The sequence below is a fragment of the Mytilus californianus genome, unplaced genomic scaffold (assembly GCF_021869535.1).
Source record: "Mytilus californianus isolate M0D057914Y unplaced genomic scaffold, xbMytCali1.0.p SCAF_4, whole genome shotgun sequence".
In the NCBI taxonomy this organism is placed as follows: Eukaryota; Metazoa; Mollusca; class Bivalvia; order Mytilida; family Mytilidae; genus Mytilus; species Mytilus californianus.
Genome location: NW_026262690.1, coordinates 39,368,169 through 39,389,772, shown reverse-complemented (window position 1 = coordinate 39,389,772; position 21,604 = coordinate 39,368,169). Strand labels below are relative to the sequence as shown.

General features: G+C 31.0%; 1 protein-coding gene and 1 long non-coding RNA gene across 3 annotated transcripts in view; one reads left to right on the top strand and one right to left on the bottom strand.

Annotated features, from left to right (window-relative positions):
* LOC127737998 (low-density lipoprotein receptor-related protein 4-like) overlaps nt 1-21,604 on the top strand; it is a 91,793-nt gene that overhangs the window by 20,540 nt on the left and 49,649 nt on the right. For both annotated transcript variants that reach the window (XM_052248984.1, XM_052248983.1), the window contains exons 5-8: nt 1,362-1,475; nt 2,278-2,550; nt 2,941-3,091; nt 16,607-16,738. In XM_052248984.1, the coding sequence (XP_052104944.1) occupies nt 1,362-1,475; nt 2,278-2,550; nt 2,941-3,091; nt 16,607-16,738 (670 nt within the window). The remainder of the gene's footprint in view (nt 1-1,361; nt 1,476-2,277; nt 2,551-2,940; nt 3,092-16,606; nt 16,739-21,604) is intronic.
* The window catches only part of LOC127738023 (uncharacterized), a 160,279-nt gene that overhangs the window by 101,391 nt on the left and 37,284 nt on the right, over nt 1-21,604 (bottom strand). The window lies entirely within an intron of this gene.

The following is a 21,604-nucleotide window of genomic DNA, read 5'->3' as shown; positions in this document are numbered from 1 at the left end:
TTTACTCCTTGGTTTAAAAATTAAAAGGTTGGTGAAAAAAAACAGAATTTGATACGGTAAAGTCTAAATAATATAGTATTATTTTTCAACTGTTAAACACCAATTAAGAATGATATTGCTGTTTGGGACATTTTTTTTATACAATATTGCTAGTTTTATATACGTTTGTAACATTTGTCAATACTTTTAGAACCGAAATAACTTCCTTTTTCTGGATCAAATTTAAGGTCCTTTCAGTATCAAATAAGTCTAAGAAAATTCAAAATTCAAAGTTTTATTAGAAAGCGTTGATTTTCACAACCCAAATAGGCCAAAAATAGAGATTTTGTGAAATTTGACAAAATTGTCCGGATTTCAACCAAATTGAGTCCTAGGAAACATAGAGGGTAGGCTAAGACAAACTAAATATTAAGTCAGATATGTAAAATTTTATAACAAACGTTATGTTAAAAGATTTTTTTTGTCAACGCATGCGCTCTATATTTCTTGTCCAAGTAATTAATGTAAATTTACCAGATTTCATTGGATTTTCGTGGAATATCAAAATGAGTGCTGTTTGTAACGCATGAAAAGAACGCGAGTACGTAAATTTAACAAAAAGCCATAATATCTATTAAGTCATTGCATTAGTATGATTCGTTGTGATGTTGGTCAATAAATCCTAATTCGAAATTTTTGCTAGAAAAAAGGGGCCAATTTAGGGCCTTGTCGAACCTACTCCTTTGAATGAAAAATCCACTATGTCAATATAATTGTGAAGTGCTTTTGAGTGAACTTATTTCTATTGTTCATTCTTCTGTACATCAAGTTATTCCACGGATAGAGATAAAAAGGGTGGATTGATTTGACGATTATGTGTAGGTCCCATTTTTGTCATAAAGCTCTTCGCATGTTTCGGTACTCATACACCCTTGGCTGTCAAATATCTAGCAATTTAAAAGTGTCATTTAATTTTTTTATACATATGAATAAGGTATAAATACAGTTTTGAATGCTTTCGCAGATATTTGAATACATGATCATCATATTCAAAATTGAGTGACGATTTGGTCATCATTTTCATCATTTTCCGCAAAAATAAAGTTTACTCCTGTGTGCGATGATATGGTAATTTTTCACTATTCAACATGGTCAGATTTTCTGACTGCATATGCATTTGCTTTGCAAATGAATATTTTTCATAGGATAAATTTACAGTTTTTCCTATTTATTATTTCAAACTTGTGTGTAGTTAATTTTGTTGACCAGTATATAATATAAACTGATGAAAATATATTTTGGCAGTGGGAAAAACATTTCCCTTTTTTGTACTTGCAACTTACCGGTATTACGGGAAAATATTTCTCTTTTTGTCTTTGTAGATGCGTGTACAATATTGGGATGTGAACAAATGTGTGTTGATAAGCCAGCATTTGACGCCGTCTGCTTGTGTGGCGAAGGATATGAGTTAAATGCAGATAAAAAGACATGCACTGGTATGAATATGAATAAAATAGATGCGGGTTATACGTCAAGGAGACAGAAACAAATGCCACAAATATCACTAAGACACCTATAAGTCAAAATACAGTCTTCAACAATAGACAGTAGTCCTTAGAATATAACGAACAAGTCTAAACACATTGTTTATAAATCATACAGAAACTATCAGAGATCTATGATCACAATCATTTTCTAAATAACAAAATAAAAAAAAAAAAAGAACATAAAACAACCACCGATGAGGTTCCTGAATGGAAAGGCACATAAACATGTGGCGAGGTCAAACAATTTAAAAATCTTTCTGAAAATCCCAGCTTCCTTTTCCACGTTGATAAAAGTGTTATTTTTTGTAAAACCCATGTAACATACTGTTGAAATTATGGAGAAAATGGTATACATAACTTTAAGTATTATTTTCATTGACAGATTATAAGAAACTCCTGTGTGTGTTTGTAGAAAACTTTGTTTTGATTCTTTTCAAAACTACAGTATTATTTATTGATACATATGTGACTATACCAACACATTATCATGGTTAGAGACAAAGAGAGCTATAGAAAACCATTACAATGTAACGGAACCCTTGTATAACAAAGAGAGTTATAGAAAACCATTACAATGTAACGGAACCCTTGTTTAACAAAGAGAGTTATAGAAAACCATTACAATGTAACGGAACCCTTGTATAACATAATTTTCAACATAAACATACAAATTTTGTGCTGACAGTAAATGGTTATTTTTTACTAAAAAACTTAACACTTTCTATCATGAAATTTATTTCATCTACTACAGAGGTCCAGGAATTCATACAACCATCACACATCTACGCCATCCGAGATGCTATATGCCAGTATCCAGCAAATTTGGCCGACATGTCTCTCGCAAATATTACTTTAGAAACACAGTGTTTCATCAAGATTGCTAAAGGTTATTTGGCGCTGTCATATGATAGTATAAATGGTTTGCTGTATTACTCGGAGAATGTAACCAGAAGTATTGGAAGAGTACAACTTCGCCGAGGTTCATTCACCGATACAATTATACGGGGCGTTGGTGAAATAAGAGGTAAGAATTTATGGAACTATGGACATGTTTAATTGAGTATACCATACACAATTTACCAAACCGAACTTTCAAATGTTTAGGTTAAATACCAATGCTAAAAATGAAACACTTGTGTAAAAATATGTGACAAATGTGAATGAAATCATTATGACAAAAAGAAACTTTATGTTCCAGTTAACTTCATGGCGGTTTTAAAGACTTTATTGTTAAAATTTTGACTCTTGCATTGTTGTCTACCATTCTTGGCAAAACCTGTTTTATTTATCTCATAGAAATATTTTATCCTTTAGATGCCATCAATGTTTTGTAATAAGCAACTGAAAATAATTACATAGATTTTTTTGTAGAGTTGAATCTTAGGTTTTCAGCTTAACTAGCATTTTTATTTAGGACTTGCTTATGACTGGACCTCGGGAAACTTGTACTGGACAGACAATACTTACAAATGGATCATGGTTTCTACGGCAAACGGTAAATACCAGAAAGTCATAGTAGATGGATTGATATCCCCAATTGGTATTGCAGTACATCCAAATAGAGGGTGAGTGAAAGATCTTCAATGCATAACTATTGAAAAATAACACAAGCTTTCTTCATAATGAAAGGACAGTAAGCGACGTAAATGACTTAATCTTGTTAGTACTAACCCATAACATTGTTTAGCCTCTACCCATGTCATTATTGGAAAGTATAATTGTGTCCTCGTGTTCAATTTTGAGGTCCCAGATTCTCAAAGATTTGAACTTTTAGCGAGAAGACGTTTCTTTGTTTGTCCTACGAAATAGACAGAGGGAGTAAATATTAAGCTGTTTAATAAGTTAGTAGAATTAGCAAGAATTTGATTATATTTTGTATGAAGTAAATTTGAAATGTTAGTTTTTAAAAATTAATCGAAATGAAAAATCGCTTTTAGATTTTTTTAATGGTCCTAAAGGGTTTCAAAATATTAGAAAAAAATGTAAATGTGTATACCTAACTGGTACATCCTACAGGCCTCGTCAGAGGTTATTTTTATGCTCAACCTAGGGGCATTATGTTTTTCGGTCTGTGCGTCCGTTCGACTGTCTGTCCCGCTTCAGGTTAAAGTTTTTGGTCAAGGTAGTTTTTGATGAAGTTGAAGTCCAATCAACTTGAAACTTAGTACACATGTTTCCTATGATATGATCGTTTTAATTTTAATGACAAATTAGAGTTTTGACCCCAATTTCACGGTCCACTGAACATAGAAAATGATGGTGGGAGTGGGGCATCCGTGTACTATGGACACATTCTTGTTTTTTATATATTAGATATTTTTTTACTTGCATGATTTTGTTTTAAAATGACATATATTTTGTAGTATCTGTATGATTCATTTACAAATTGTTTTAATAATGGGTTTTAGTCATAGTGTGATACTGTATTATGATTACTACTGAATTTACAGTCTCAACGTGCTTACTGGATTTTCTTCGTATTATCCTGAAAATCTTAATCCCATAATCCTCTATATTATATGTTTCGTTTTAAAACGACAATAGAATGCACTTTAATATAAATTCTTTTTTACCCACGAAATTTGTAAAATTATTGACATTTTAAAACACAACAATTGACTTAAGTAAACTTGATTAGTTTACATAAATTGTATTTCTTTATTGATCAGTTCTTAATGTCTAGACTAATGTGTTGTTTTATAAAAGGACAATCTAATTGCTTTAAATTGCCTTAAGATTCTTTGAAAACATTACTGAAGGACTTCATCAGTGTTTCTTTTCTACATCATTAACCATCTTAGCAAACTCATAAAAAAGTGCTTAGCTATAAATATCCATGCGAACGGATTTATATAAGACTCGTGTCTTCTTTCCAGATTAAGACATGGGTCATTTGGGATTTACTCAATACTCCAGCCTACGAAAGAAGAATTTACGTTTTGTATTTCCCCGATTTCTTAATTACAGAACTTGACAAATTCAAGTTTTTATTTTTTTTTAAATTGGGTTAGAGAAACCTTTACTAAAATCTGCTCCAAAAAAGGAAATAACTGCAGTGAAATAAGTTTTGATTTGAATCATCTGTACTATGATATTATCCCCGTAATTGTTTATGAAAGCAGTGACCGTTACACTAAAAAATCTTATGATAAAATTAAATCGTCCATATGAGAAATTCTGAAATATTTATGTTATGTGGCATTTTTACTAGAATGCTTTTTGTGAAAAGAATCGCAAAAGGAAATTATTCCAAAAAGAAAGTTCCTTCAGAATTTCTCAGGAAACTTGTGTAACAGCATAAAGTGTGGTGTAGAGTCTGTATATTGCTATTATTCTTTCGCTTTTCTCATCCGAATATAAAAGTTTTCTGATTACTTCAAAATAAAACAACTGAAGACTTGTATGGATTGAGAGATGCACAAGAGCAGTTTTAATAAATGATATTGGCTAGTATGAGATGTTATACAGCATAACATAATAATGAAATTATTTAGTCAAAACGTCATCATAATCGTTGAATCACAAAATTTACAAATACAAATAATGTGATTTAGAAAAAGAACAAACTTATATACAAACTAAGGCATTATAATATGTAACATCTGTATATACAAGCATTAAACCTATTTGTTACATCGACATATATAAAAGGTAAACACCAGCTTATACATAAGCCACTCTAAAAAGAGGACGTGAGAAAATGATTAAAACATTTGACATACAAGCACTGTATATCAGTGTATATAAAGTGCGAATCCAGTTAGTTCATTTTCACTGTTGTATGCGAGTATGTCTATTGTAGAATAAAGGATGATGGGAAAAACTGCGTTTGTTTACTTTTTGAAAATACAAAATAATTGATTTGAATATATGTTTTAACAGAATTTCAATAGAATATAAATTTTTTAATTAATAATAACAGGATTAAAGTCCAAAAAAGTGTAAATTAAGCAGCAGAATCCATAATATTAATTTCTGAATGCGATTCATTTTAACTATAGATGCGATGAATTATCACTGTAAGTGCAATCATTTCTGATGTGGAATTTTTGGAGGTGCGATGAATTTTCATTGTCGTTTTATATGATAATTCGACATGCAACAACTGAAAATAGTTTTTAAATGATTTTGATATTGGTTATAGTTACAATTTAAAATGCAAGCTAGTCGTAGATGCTTACTTGAATATACACGGATATAACCACGTTCATGTCATGAGATGAGTGCGCATGACAAGATGGATGTTTGAATTTTTCCCGCTCGCTATGGAATATGTGAAATATGTGCAATACTGGAGATAGTTGCGTCTTTTTTGAACACCAAACAGTATGTAGTATTTTCAGTGTTTTGGTTTTGGGTCCTAGACCTCCTGTTCCCACAGAAAAGACTCTTTTCATCTTTTTCATCTAATTTTCTATTTACCTGTGATCCCAGTCCGATCTGCCCGTGAGTTTCTCGTAGTTATCTTTGACAACTGATAAGAAAAATAAAAAGTCTACAACAGATATATTGAAAGAGAATAGACATGTACTATATGGAGATGAAGTCGAAGTGGCTACAGTCCTCGAAAATGTTTTAACACTGTTAAATAGAATGGACACAAAGCCTTTATCCATTGAGAAAAATACGGGTAAAAATACAAGTACACTCACTCAAATGAACGATAAACTAAACTCGTTGACAGCGAGAGTTATTACTGCCGAAACTGACATAGTAAATGTGAAAAGTAGAGTTTCAGATCTAGAGGCAAGTTCAGAAGGAACCGGTAATCTGTTTGATGATGTCAAGAGTAAAACTTGTTCTTTAGAAAAAGAGATTGAACAACTTAAGAGAAATAACGGAGATGATAATGATAAACAACAGAGTATGAAAGACGAACTTAGAAAACTAGAAAGTTATAACGAGAAGCTAAAAGGAAAACTACTGGACATACAATGTAGGTCTATGAAATACAATCTTATTTTCACTGGACTTCTAGAGCAAAGGGATGAAAATTGTGAAGAGAAGCTTAGAAAGTTCATACACAACGAAATGAAGATCACAAAACCGTTAGAATTTGGAAACATTCATAGATTTGGTAAAAGTGAGCCAGGGAAATCGAGACCAATTATAGCAAGATTCCTGTATTATTCAGACCTAGATATGGTGAAAAAAGCAGGGAGAAATCTACGTGGTACATATTACGGTGTTAATGAGCAGTTTCCATCAGAAATAGAAGAACAAAGACGTAAACTGTACCCGATAGCGAAAGAGGCGAGAAAACAGAAATTAAAAGTGGTAATGAAAAGAGACAAACTTTACATTAACGACAAACTTGTTAAACCAGATGAAGTCGCAGACGATACCGAGCATAAAGAGCCTCAAAGATCAACCACCAGACCGAATAAACGTTCACGGGTGAACTCTACTCCTGAACGAGAAGGTACGTAGGATAACCATGGAAGACATAAGTGTATTGATGAACCAATCGATAATGATTTGTGTAATGTAAATAAACGTGCAGGAGATAAATCAGTTATAAATATAATTACCCTTAATGTTTGTGGTTTAAAGAGGCGCATACAATACCCTGATTTTTTAGAATTGATAGATGAATTTAGTATTTTGTGTTTTGTAGAAACAAAAACTGACAATTTAGACGTTATTGATTTGCCAGGTTATAAGTTTGTAATGAAAAATAGATCTCATTTTAACAGAGTAAAATCAGGTGGGATTGTATTTGGTTTTAAAGAATCATTATCTGATTACATTTCTGTTGTAGAAACAGACAGCAAATATATTTTATGGTTTAAAATTGACAAACATGTAGTTAAACTACAGCAAGATATTTTGTGTGGTATTGTGTATATTCCGCCTGAAAATTCTGTGTACTGTGTTGGTGATCCGTTTAGTGAAACTGAAAGCGAATTTTTGAATTTTAGTATAACTCATGACAATATATGTCTTTTTGGGGATTTTAATGCTCGAACTGCAGATGAGTCAGATTTTGACGTTGTTAATTTTGAAGAATTTTTCAGGAATGTTAGATATTGAAAATGAGGGTATTTGTATTTTAGATGAGTTAAATATTGATCGATTAAGGAAAAGTATGGATCACAAAAAAAATAATCTTGGTAACTTGCTACTTGAATTTTGTAAGAATAACATTATGCTTATCTTAAATGGAAGAATGTGTGAAGACAAAGGTCTGGGTAGATTTACATGTAAAAACACTAGTGTAGTAGATTACAATATTGCTTCCCCAAGTTTACTTAAACTAGTTCAAAATTTTTCAGTATTAAATTCTAGTGTATTATTTTCGGATATTCATAATCCGCTGTCGTTAAAGATTAATTGTTATGAAAAACAAAATCACGTCAGTCATGAAGATAACATGCCCGAGGAGAAGATTAAGAGATGGGAAAATGAACAATTAGACACCTTTATTGGTAACATTGATAGACTTAAAGTGAATGAAATACTAGCTCAATTAACGGAAATGGTTGAAAATACATGTGAAAACTCAATTATCAATACTGTTGTTGAGGATGTATGTCATTTACTTACAAATGCGGCAAAGTCTACATTCGGCACATTTACAAAAAAACGTAGGCATACACAAAATATGAAAAAATCAAAACCATGGTTTGATAGCGAATGTAAGGAAGCTAGAAAAAGTTTCGGTCTAGTAGGCGAAAACTTAAGCGTAACCATACTTACGACACAGTGAATGAAACAAAGAAACTAGAAAAGAGTTATAAACGAATAATGGATAAGAGTATTCGTAAACATAGAAAGAAAATTCGAAGTAAGATAGAAAACTTAAGATCGATTAACCCGAAAGAATACTGGAAGATATTGAACGGTGGTAGAAGGGGAAACAATCCATGTATACCTATTAATATTTTGTTTGATTATTTTAAGAATTTAGATTTAGGAAATTCTGAAGATGATGAGATTGTTTTAGAAAATCAGAACAATGTAGAAAATTTAAATGTTATTTTAAACTCGCATATTACAGAAGAGGAAATTGAAAAATCTTTGAGAAAATTGAAAAATAATAAATCCTCGGGTGATGATATGATTGTAAATGAATATTTGAAACACTCATTTAGTGTTATGTCACAGGTGTTTGTGAAACTTTTTAATGTTATATTTGACAGTGGTTATTATTCCTGATATTTGGCTTTCTGGAAATATAATACCTTTATTTAAGAATAAGGGAGACAAACATGATCCTAGCAATTTTAGACCTATAACAGTTATAAGCTGCTTTGGAAAATTTTTCACTTCTATTTTGAATTCACGATTGAATAAATTTTTTGATGATTTTTGTTTATTATGTCAAAATCAAGCTGGTTTCAGAGAAGGTTATTCAACTACAGACAACTTATTTGTTATTTACATGCTTATTAGTATCATGAAAAATAAGAAAAAGAAACTATTCTGTGCATTCGTTGATTTTGCTAAAGCCTTTGATACTGTTTGGAGAGATGGTCTCTGGCATAAATTACTTATAAATGATATCAACGGTAAAATGTATAACGTAATTTTTAATATGTACGCTGGTATTAAATCTCGCATTGTATATAATGGTGAAATGTCAGAATACTTTTCATGCAATATTGGTGTAAGACAGGGTGAAAATATGTCTCCTTTTTTATTTTCTTTATATTTGAACGATCTTTAGCAGTTTATTGAAGAAAAAATGTATGTGGTTTAAATTGTATTACTGATGAAATAGAGGATGAGTTTGATATCTACCTAAAACTTTTTGTGTTATTGTACGCAGATGATACAGTGTTATTTTCTGATAATGCATCTGATCTACAGTTGCAATTAGATATATTCCATGATTATTGCAGAACCTGGAAATTGAGAGTAAACACTATTAAAACTAAGATTATAATTTTTTCTAGTGGTAGATTACCCAAAAATATTAATTTTATATATGATGGAAATGCATTGGAGAACTATTACTAAACCTTAAGAAGTCCACACCTAATTTTATGATTTATGGTGAACTTGGTATTTATCCCATGTCTTTATATATACAGCTGCGTATGGTTAATTTTTGGTCAAAAATGGTAAATGGGAATGATAACAGGATTGCTAAAATATTATACAGATACATGTTCTTGAAGAATTCTGACAACCAATTTAGCTCATATTGGTTGAAATACGTTAAAGATACATTAGATAGATGTGGATACAGCAATATATGGTTGTCACAAGGAAATTTTAATCCTAAATGGTTGGGTATTAGTTTAAAACAAAGGTTATTTGATCAGTTTAAACAGAAATGGAGAGCAGATATTGACTGTTCATCTAAAGGTTTGGCCTACAAATTGTTTAAACAAAAATTTGAATATGAAGAATATCTGAATATTTCAAGTGATAAAGATAGAATAACATATTGTAGATTTAGAACGGGAAACCACAAGTTACCCATCGAAACTGGTAGATGGAATAAAATTGAACGTAACTATAGATATTGTAATTTATGTCATTGTAACGAGATTGGGGATGAATTTCATTACATTTTGCAGTGTAGTTCTTTGACAAAATTTCGAGCACAATATTTGGATACTTTTTTCTTGCACAGAAGTAATATACTAAAGTTTGGAAAACTATTTCAGTTAAAATTAAAAAATAAGTTAAAAAAGCTGTGCAAATTTATCAGGGTTATAACTTTTCAAGCAAGTATTCCTGGTTAATCACCACTCTTCGCCACTACTGTGTTATTTTGTTTTATTTTATTTTTTCTTCTCATCTTGTCATGTGTGTTTATGTTATGTTATAACTTTTTGATGAACTTCTTTGTACCATTGTAACTATATGGTGTTCGAGAAATAAAGAATCTTGCATATTCAAAAAGTGTTTGTGTGTTTGTTATTAGCTTGTCATGGATCCGAAAATTTACTGGAGCAGAACATTCATGAATATAACGTATTTCTGCGATGAAAAGTTTAAGAACTCGCTTAAAAAAAGCTTTGAAAATTTGTCACGCCGTGTCATACATATTTCTACCATATTGATATCTACAACAAACGGTACTAAAGAAAGTAAACAAAATACAAAAAGAATGAATCGTACAGTGCCAAAATTCTGAGGTCAAAGTAAATGTCTTCAAATAAAATTAAAAACAATGGATTTTTCATTCGTATTATGTATTTTTCACAACAACAAAGCACAAGGTACACGGCCCCGCATTCAGTGTAAGAGCCAACCAACTATGCTCTATTTGTAGTTTAATCAAGTTTGAGTTACACATATTGTTTGTTTCGCTATGTTTACAAGTAATTCACAGACCTGTCTATTTAAAATAGTCACAAGGTGTTCATATAATATAAATGATATACAATGCTGCTGTTTTCTTAACATTGAATACTTAACTGAACAGTACATCAATTAGTCTTTGGTGAACATATAAGAACGGTCTATCTACCAATATCGCTTCGCGATGTAGCAATTAACGTCCGGAATCAACTGTACGGCGGTTATACCCCGTGGTATAAAACCATATAAACATGTAACAATAAACTGTTTTCAATATTTCTTTGTATTCTTACTTTGCGTATTTGCTTATTTGTAACACCGCCATTTACACAATCAAAGCAAGCAAGCCAACAACACCTTTAAACTACAAGCATTAAGAAAATAGTTATTATGACGTTTTAATTTATTAGTATGCGATGTACATTTAGACCGAAACAGAAACTTTGCTTTTTCGGTGACGTGGATTGGCTTAACTGTCCAAGATATATGTATTTAATGATGGCGTGTCATAGGAAAGGATACATTTAATCCTACATATAGATCTGTATCTGGACAAATTATTAGAGAAAATGAAATTGACTATATTAGCAATAAATACCATTTTTAAGGAATTTATTGATATATTACCTCAGACTTTCACTCACTAAGTTTCCATATATAAGCAATCCTTCTGACTTCATAAATTTTGTTAAAGAGTCGGCTGAATCAAGACTTTATATAACGAAAATTAATTAATTTCCTTCTGTGAAAATGCATCGCATGTACAATAGAAATGAATCGCCCTACAGTGAAAATGAAAGTCTAGTATCATTATTCGACAGTAAACATGAATCGCATAATTAAAACAGCATAGTGGAATTTGATTCAATATCAACAAGCTGAATAACAAAACCTGTTTTAAGTTAAACAACATTAATAATTATTTTAAAAGGTACATTTTTCTGCAAATGAAACTTAACTTCTACTTTTAAATCTCTTGCACGCTCTGTTCGTGAACTATTCTTATTATTTATCGATTTGTGTATCAAATTTGCACCTGGATGGCAGTAGGCGCGATGAAAACCCGTGCGCATCTCATACCTATATCATGAATTTATAAAAACAGTACACAATATATATTATTTCTTTTTTTTTTCAAAAATCACCAATTTGTCGTCTGTTTATTTATCATTCTACATCAGAAATTCATCACGGATACAGTAAAAATGACATTTCAGGATTCGAACATTACATACACTGTATATACAATCATTAAACTTATGAAACACTTTTTCTTTTTAATAGTATATCGTGGCATTTTGATTTTGGCAGTGTAAAATTGCATATCACCATTATTAAAAATAAATATAAGTTTTTCATCATCAAGCATATTCATAAAACTACCGTCAAAGTGACTAGCACGATTAAAAAGGCTATTACGTAAATCTGCATATATTGGACATTGCAATAAAACATGTTTTTCATTTTCAATATCTTTACAATTAAACACAACCTTTTTTCTAAACATATATTCTCGTATCTTCCTGTTTCTATTTGAATAGGTGCGACGCCACACCGAAATTCAGACATAGCACTCCTGTATTTACCAGGCATATTTTTAATCAAATAATTCTCAACACTATATATACATTTAAATTCTCTGTAAGTTCGTAATTTACTTGTATCATTAGACATCAATTTCCTTAACTAATCCTGCTTAAACTTTTCTAATAATATATTTTCGATATCTTTTATATCATTCTTACTTAAAATATAATTAGTATTACATAAATTATTCATACCAAAACTTATAAATTTGGCATTTACTTTAAATTGCCAATTTTTTATTCTACCCTTTCGATAGGAATTACTCCATAAAAAACTTTTTTATTCAGCTTCTCATCACACATTTTTGTTAATCGTGACCAGTTTCTAAATACCCAAGACCATTGTTTAATACTAAAAGGCATCCAGCTCATATCCCCATATAATGACAGATTAAGTATGTATTTACCGACACACATAAAAAAGCGCATGGCTCTATTCTTCACACTATTAATACAAGATAAATCCTTTGTACCCCATATGGCAGTACCATATTCAATTAAAGACCAAACTAATGAATCAAAAAGTTTTGTAAATGTGGAGTACTGAAAACCTCCATTTGCTTTACACTTGGATATCAACAACCCTAATGATCTACTAGCGGATTTTGCCACCGCTTTTGCCATATCATCATAACTCAGTAAAAAGTAAACCAAGATAATTATAATGAGATACAGTATCTATTTTGTTACCATTAAATAAAAATGGAAAAGTAGTTCTAGGCACTGACTGTGTTCTAAAATGTACAATGTTTGACATATCCAAATTAACCGTCATATCATTTTTATTGCACCATGTATTGAGTGTATCTAACAGTTTTTGTAAATCATTTTCATTTTCAGTTAAAAATACAACACCACCTGCATACTATAATATACAAACTTTATGACCAAACTCAGTAAAGACACGTCATTGTTACATTTGGTTGATACATGATACATTCAACAATACCTTCCATTATCTGGATGATATTTTTTCGTTAAATAATCCAGAGTTCGCTAAATATACTACCGAAATTAACCCAAAAGAACTTACTTTTACTAAATCTAACATAAACAGCAGTAGTTGTCCTTTTCTAGATTTGGACATTTCAATCTCTAAAGGAAAACTCCATACTAAAATTTACGACAAAAGAGACGACTTTTCATTCCCTATTGTTAATTTTCCTTTTTTAGACGGCGATGTTCCTTTGGCTCCATCATACGGTGTTTATATATCCCAACTCGTTCGTTATGCCCGTGTGTTTAGTGATGTCATAGATTTTAATGAACGTAATCAATGCATCACTGGTAAATTATTAAGTCAGGGATTTCGTTACAATAAATTACGTAAAACTTTTACTAAATTCTTTCATAGATACAAAGATTTGATTAGTAAATTTGGCGGTAATATTGTACTTAAAGCGGGGAAATCACTATGTGATCCGTGTAAACTCATCGAACCTTTAAACAAACTTATTAGTAAAGGTTATCTTACCAATGTTGTAATTAGATCTTTGAATATAGTTACCATTGGCACTAATATCGATTTTGTCATCAGCAAATTTAAACATAACTAAATTTGTATTCTTTTCAAACGGGATTTATAAAGACATACCCACGTTCAACTGTCAGTATCTGCGAGTACTCCTAAATCGTACTTTCTTGTTTATTTGACCTGTTGATACTAATTGTAATGCTTTTTTGATATCTAATGTTTACTTATTCAGGGTTATATCTGGTCTATATACCAGCTTTGATAAGTGTTTGGTATTACTATAAATTTTCACTTCTTCGTACTATGAACATCAAAATTATTTATTTTGTAAAAATTTTTCCTTTCTCCATTTGAACTGTACACGTATACCTAACAACAAAATTATTAAAATTTACCTGTGTTTAAAGTAATTGCAAATGGCTGATATTTTTGTTCAAGCATATTGTTTTTCTTAAATTGTTTAACATTTCACAGCGATATAACATGTTACTTTAATTATTCTTCCCTTAGTTTATTTATTTGTATTTACATTGTATCATAGATCAAATTTATTTGTTCAGTGTATGTTCACTGGTGTTAATATGTCTTTTGATTGAGTTAAGCCATTTCAATTGATATTTTATAGTGTGTCTATCTATGTTGTGATGTTACACTATTGTTTCAGATAAGGGTGAAGGTTTGGTACCATTAAAACGTTAAAACCCGCTGCAATTGTTTGCACCTGTCCTAAGTCAGGAATCTGGTGTTCAGTAGTTGTCGTTTGTTGGTTCATAAGTGTTTCTCGTTTTTTATATACATTAGACCGTTGGTTTTCCCGTTTGAATGGTTTTACACTAGTAATTTTTGGGGCCCTTTTATTGCTTGCTGTTCGGTGTGAGCCAAGGCTCCGTGTTGAAGACCATACTTTGACCTATAATGGTTTACTTTGATACATTTTGACTTGGATGGAGAGTTGTCTCATTGGCACTCATACCACATCTTCTTATATCTATTTATCATTATCAATATTGAGACCAATATTTAACCTTTTAATATCATCAATTAGATCATTAATAAAAAATTGAACAATAATGGCTATGATATACACCCTTGTTTTAAGCCACAATTTACGTTAAACGAATCAGTAAAATTACCGTTAATCTTAACACAAGACTGAACATTTCTATACAATGAATGTGTTGCCTGCAGCATTTTCGAACTTATTCCTAATGACTGTAGTTTACAAAACAATAAATCTCTATTAATCCAATCATAGGCCTTTTTAAAGTCAATAAATGCAACATAAGTTGAAAGATTCGAAGTTTTCGTGTTTCAATAATGTTTGTTAAAGTACTTATATGGTCCAATGTTTTTCTACCTTTTCTAAAGTCATTTTGCTCATCATGCAGGAAGTCGATGTCATCAAGTTTGTGTGTTAAACGTACATTTAGAACACCACAATAGAGTTTATAAGAAGTTGGCGCTAAAGTCAAACCGCGATACGACAGAGGGTCTCGTGGGTCTGACGTGGAACTATTTGGAATTGGAGTAATAACACCTTTTGACCACATAAAAGGTACCTTCCCGGAGTTATAACAAACATTAAACATTCTAGTTAATGCCATTAACGTTATCTGATTCTTATAAAGTTCAACGGGAATCTCATCATAACCAGGAGCTTTTCCGCTTTTAGAAGACAGTAGAGCGTTCAAAACTTCTTCAACTGAAATTTCACAGTCAAACATATCATCAAGTATAGATTGATTACTTAAGTCATAATTCTACCAATCTTTTTCCAAAATTCCTTTGGATTTTTACAAGAAATATCCAAATCTTCTTGAAACAAATACCAGTACAGACGTTTTGATCTTTGCACAGCTTTATCAAATACTTTCCGTTTATTTATATAATAATTGCGAAACTCTTTCTTTTGATTTCGATTTTTACATTTTATCCATTTTTTTTTTCAGAATCACACACTTCATTCAAGAGAATTGTTAAATCATCATTCCACCATGGTTTCCTACACTTTCTCTTTTTATTACTAGCTCCATCATGTATTCGTATCGTTTTGACGACATTTCGTTTTTTATAACGCTCACGAAATCTTCGTACACACGGTCAATGTTGTCTTGAGTGGCCTCAGAAGATTCCAAGTGTTGAATAAGCCCATTAATTTCAGAAATAGCAGAGTTAGTTAAAAGCCAATCATCGGGTAAATTATAACTCATCCATTCAAGCCAAAAGAATTTAAGCCATCTCATTAAGAGACAAATCGAACTGCTGTAAAGTTATAATTACTACATGGCGTGTATATCGCATGAAACTAATAACGATTAATTCATATATACTGCTTGACGAATTTATGACTATTATCTCCAGATGTCTTTGCTATGAATGGTAAAATTACATAATCTTTAACTGCACAGTGTAAACTATTTGAACCCTCATGCATAGGAATCGTTTTTAAATTGGTTTGTTTGAAATGAATTGGTCATATGGTATATAACATTAACTTGTCACCAGAAGAAAAAATACCTTGTTTTCATGTCATGAAAATAAAAGTAACTTAGGTTAAAAAAGAAAAAAATGTCATATTCGTAGATAAAAACTGAAAGCTTAAATCAAATGCATAAAATTGTTTTGGTAGTCCCGAAATCATAGATTAATGCTTCCAATCGTTAAATGCAAACTCAGCATACCCTATCTGTTGACAAGGAAATGTGTGCTATAATCTATATTTGTACTTAAAACTTTATGATATATATATTTTTTAATTTCAGGACTTTATATTGGGCTGATCCTGGCAGATCGGTTATCGAATCCTCATACATGAATGGTGATAACAGAACTGTTCTTCCTATAGAAGACATAAGTCATCCAAACCATCTTTTTATAGATTTTCGTTTTGATGAGTAAGTCTTTTTTTTATACCTTCATTTTTCCAAAAATGTTTTTCCCAAACTCTATTCTACCATATCCGTTTAATACCAGTATACAAGAGTCCGCTTTATAAACTCCATATTTTCATTCCCCATGTCAATGACGCCCATACCTCATTCAAGGTCGCCCATTTAATCTCTGCCATTTCCTGACATTATTACATAAGTTAGGGACGGAACCATGTCAACGAATCGCCACTGTCAGCTCAAAGACAAAAAAAATAAATATTTCTCAAGAGTTGTCATCCATAAACATTGCACTTAATTCAGACAGAAAGCTATTCAACGGATTTCTTCCACCAATGACGCCATAACAAAAAGCGTTAACAAGACCATCGCGGGCCAATAGACCAACAGTATAGAAGACAATAATAGGATCAGATGTGCTGGCCTCCTCCCCTTGTGCCGAGAGGAACTTTTAAAAAATAAAGAGAAAAGTTTAAGGATGTACTCAGGTCAGGTTTATGAATTTTTGTCAGATGTTCGGACTCCTTGGGTTTATGCCAACGATATATGGTAACATATTTTGCCCCATATCACCCACTTTTCTTTACATAAGAAGCAATAAATAGCTCATAAAAAGGTCATTACCAAGCTTTAAGCAGATTCTAGATTTTTTTCTCTTACGATTTGAGACCCAAATAAAGCCAATGCTAGATATAAGGAAAAAGTCCAAGTCAGCCTTTTCCCCCATTTTAAAAAATATCAAATATCACAAAAAGGAGTTCAATATTTTTACACAAATTTTATTATTCATTTTAGCAGTTTTAAGTATAAATGCTATGTAACCAATACAAGCTCCATCGAGTCTCTTGTCTTTTGGCGAAGGTATTTTCTGATTTTCTTTGACTTAGAATTAATTGAAAAAGAGCTTAGACGATGATAGTGAATGATGTTCTGAAGTTATCTTTTTGTATACACTTCTCGTGATTGTCTGTTGCTATAGACATTAATATTCTTTCAGTTGAGAGGGTAACCTCGAGATCTTTAACGATTTATTGAATATGTTTTGCGTGTGGGCTTCAAATCATACATTTGTACTTTACCTTTTAAGATACGCTATAAATGTTCAATGTAGGCCATTAAAAGTATACTTTTCAACAAGTTTATGAGTTACAGTGTAATCATTTAGTGGTCTAAAAAGTAATATGTTTTCCTTTATTAAGAAAAAAACCGAACTACTAAAGATGTAAAGAAAAAAATTGCGGTTATCAGCGGTGATAAGAATGATGGTGTTTTATTTTCTAGATCAGACATTTTTTTTCGCTTACAAAACAATCTTAAAGATTTAGCGAAAAGCATTAAAACTTAATTCCTCTAGCACTAGGATTACATACTTATCGTTATCTCATAAAAGGCAATTGTGTAAGCAAAATTATGAAATCCAGCAGCAAGATTTATTTTGCTAATGTCAAGTAAGTTTTGTGTCAAAGCTTCAGGATCAAAGCTATCAACATTTTCTAAAATTTAAAAAAAGTAACCTTTAAATTTATTCTTCTTAAATAGATTTAGTTGAAACATTTTCAAACGTTTATCTCTACTTGAAAACGTATTTTAAAAGTGTTTTCTTAAAAAGTACTGCAATTTTTCTTTAACGTTTTGCACAGTATTATTAAGGTAGTTGAATCATTTTGACAGACATATTTCTTTTTTTTAATCTGTTCCACCTTTTGAAAATACAGCAGATTTTTCATAGATTTTGAAATAGAATTACACTTAATTGAACTCACAATCCGATACCAGATCTTTCACGATCCAATCGCAATGCTTGATCACCGTTAGGTATTCTTTCACGATCATTTTTCTCGATATACCGAATGACACCCGTGTGTGTGTTCAGGAACCACAAATAAGAACTTCTTGTTCATACAATTTTGTTCATGCTAGCAGATTTATATATTTATACCGTGTAATGTGTTTTTGCTTTCATAGATCAACAACTTCCATGACAATTCTCTTTCAACTTTTAGGAAAAAGAAATAAATAATTACATCATGGATATCCCCAAAATAGTCTAATTTCTGTCCTCCCTTACACAGGTTAATACTTATTATGCAATAGTTAATAACCAAATTAACAGATTTTATATATCAGTAGATCTTAGAATGATTGCTATACTGTATTGACCTTTTTCTTTTTGCCTTTGTCTCCAGTTACCAAACTTTTGTTACTTATATCTTTGATTTTTAAGCATAACTTGAAATAGTTTAAAATTTTACTATACCTATCTAACATGGGATTTTCTTGACTTTTGATTTTTTTTGTCATACTTGGTAGATTGAACCTAATCAGTTATTTTCTATTTGTCGTTTTAACCTGTTTGCCCATATTTCTGCTTTTTTTCTGAACATGAAATTTTTGTCAAAGTTGTGATGTCTTTTATATATATAAGAGTTGATATTTGGTTTCAAGCCAATTCTACTTGGCAGTCACTTCCTGTTTGTCATTTCTTTTGAATTTTACTATATCCTGTGAATATTCTATACCACGTGATACGTTTTCACACCATCGATCATCATCTTATTGTTTAACAAATACTTATAAGAGGGGTATCATTAGTGAGCTGTTAATCAGTACTTACTTTTCTATTTCGAAGGCAGTGTTTAAAGTTTGAGACCTATTGGTATCCATGATATTCAAGTCATTCGCACTTACATTTATAAATGTAATTATAAATTCTTAAACAATCTAAGATTTTGAACAACCACACGAAGCTGATCAAAAGTAGCGTGATAATTGAATTGTAGATTAGAGGGGGGAAACAACGTCAAAGGCTTGCATTTCTTACAAACATCGTGTTTTAAAACAAGTGTACATGAAGTTAAAGAATAAGCACATGCTACAAAATGTAGCGTTATAATACACATTCCTTGTAAGTCACTTCATGTTGATCAGCCTAAATTAAGAGCGGAAACCTGAAATGAATGCAATCGTTAATAATGTCGTCTTAACTGTTTTACAACTGATAATAGGATTTCTTACCCACCCCCTTATAGGAAACTTCTCCCTTTCAACCCGAGGCTGTAAAAATTGTAACAGATTTTTCTGTCTTTAATAATACTATTTGACTAGTTGAGAACGTTAAAGTGAAACTTACTTTTTGAATGCTTTTATTTAACTTCCTTGCGAGCAACACCAACAAAAATTTCCATTTTGATCACCAGTGTCGTTCAAAATACAAGTGACGTTGCATCTCATGTTTTACCGGAATCAGAATATGGCATTGTTTACAAAGCAGAAGAAGAGTGCCATATTAGAATATTAACAAGAAAATGTAACAAACTTGATAATACTCTGTCTGTGACATTGACAACCTGGTAAAGTTCAAAGTTTAACTGCAACTACATTTGATGGGATACAATTGTTAATTTAATGATTTGTAACGACTGTATATTATCCACAAACAGGATATTTCCATTCCCGAGAAAGTCTTCATTACCTCGATAGAGTGTTGCTGCTCACAAGGAAGCTATTAAACCAAGAGTTCAAAGTGGTGAAGAAAAAACCATCCTTTCGTAAATTTTACAATACATGAACCACTTTTTATTTTCTTTCACACTGACGGGATAAATCATATCCTAGGTTATTGTCCTGACAATGTCGTAGTAACATGTAATAAGGATCTCATAGTTATTATCAATAATAATAATTTATGGTGGGTTGCACATTTCTGTTTTGTTTTCGTGCTATAAAACGAACATACAGTAGTTAAGCGTTTGGTCATGCAGAAATAACGTATCACAAACGAAACAAATTGTCCCCGAAAGATAGAAACAAAACAATAATCGTATTGTGCACGTGAATGAACACAATTGACGTACTATGCGGTTACTACGAAAATAAAATGAATCGAAGGCATGTTTGTGTAAAAGGATTGAAATGATTATGTAACATCGGCGAGGATTTTTCTTTTGCATGCATGAAACTAAAAAATAAATAAATACTTGTGAGAAATGTCGCAGTTTATAACTTTATATAAGGAACAATATAAATGTACTGTTTTGATTTTAATTGGATGCAAATTTCTCTTTTGAATTCATACTACGATGAACCTACCGGAAGAATAGAACTTTGCAGAACATTGTTGAGCACATGTTGTTTTGTGCAAATACAAAAAAAAATAATTGTACATACACAATTGATTATGATTGAAATTGAATTATTGAAAGAAACGTCCACATTTTGTTTTAATGTCTCTAAGTATTTTTTACGTAGTTAAATATTTTTTTATATGGCGTGGTTAAAATGCCAAGTCACAATGCTATCTTAACGAAGTATTTACAAAAATATTTCATTCGCGGATTCAGATGTAGGATACTGGTAGTACATATAGAAAGATATTTTATTTCACCAAAAACTAAGTATAAGTTTACCGAGAAACATACAATATTAATAAAAATACAATAAAATTGAAGGTAAACAAATGCAGTAAATATAAAAATAAGGAGATGTGGTATGATTGACAATGAGACAACTATCCACCAATGCTTATTTAAAATGAAGTACAAAATCATACATGTATAATAAACTGATCAACGAAATATTAAGAAATTAAGGATGACAAAATACATGTACAAGGAGGGACTCACCTTTTTATTGATACAGTAAATAAATAAACACGCTTTTTAAAACTAATTGTTTTTCATTACCAAAGAGTGACTTAATTGACATGATACTTGAACTTCTATGTAAATATTTACAATATATACTTTACGTTCGTATTTCAACTGAGAACAGCAAAACAATGAATTATAAATTCCTCAAGTATATTGCCGGAGTTACAATAAAGTACATTTCCTTTCACTGTGCCAATGTTTTGCCATCTCCATTTTTCTCTAA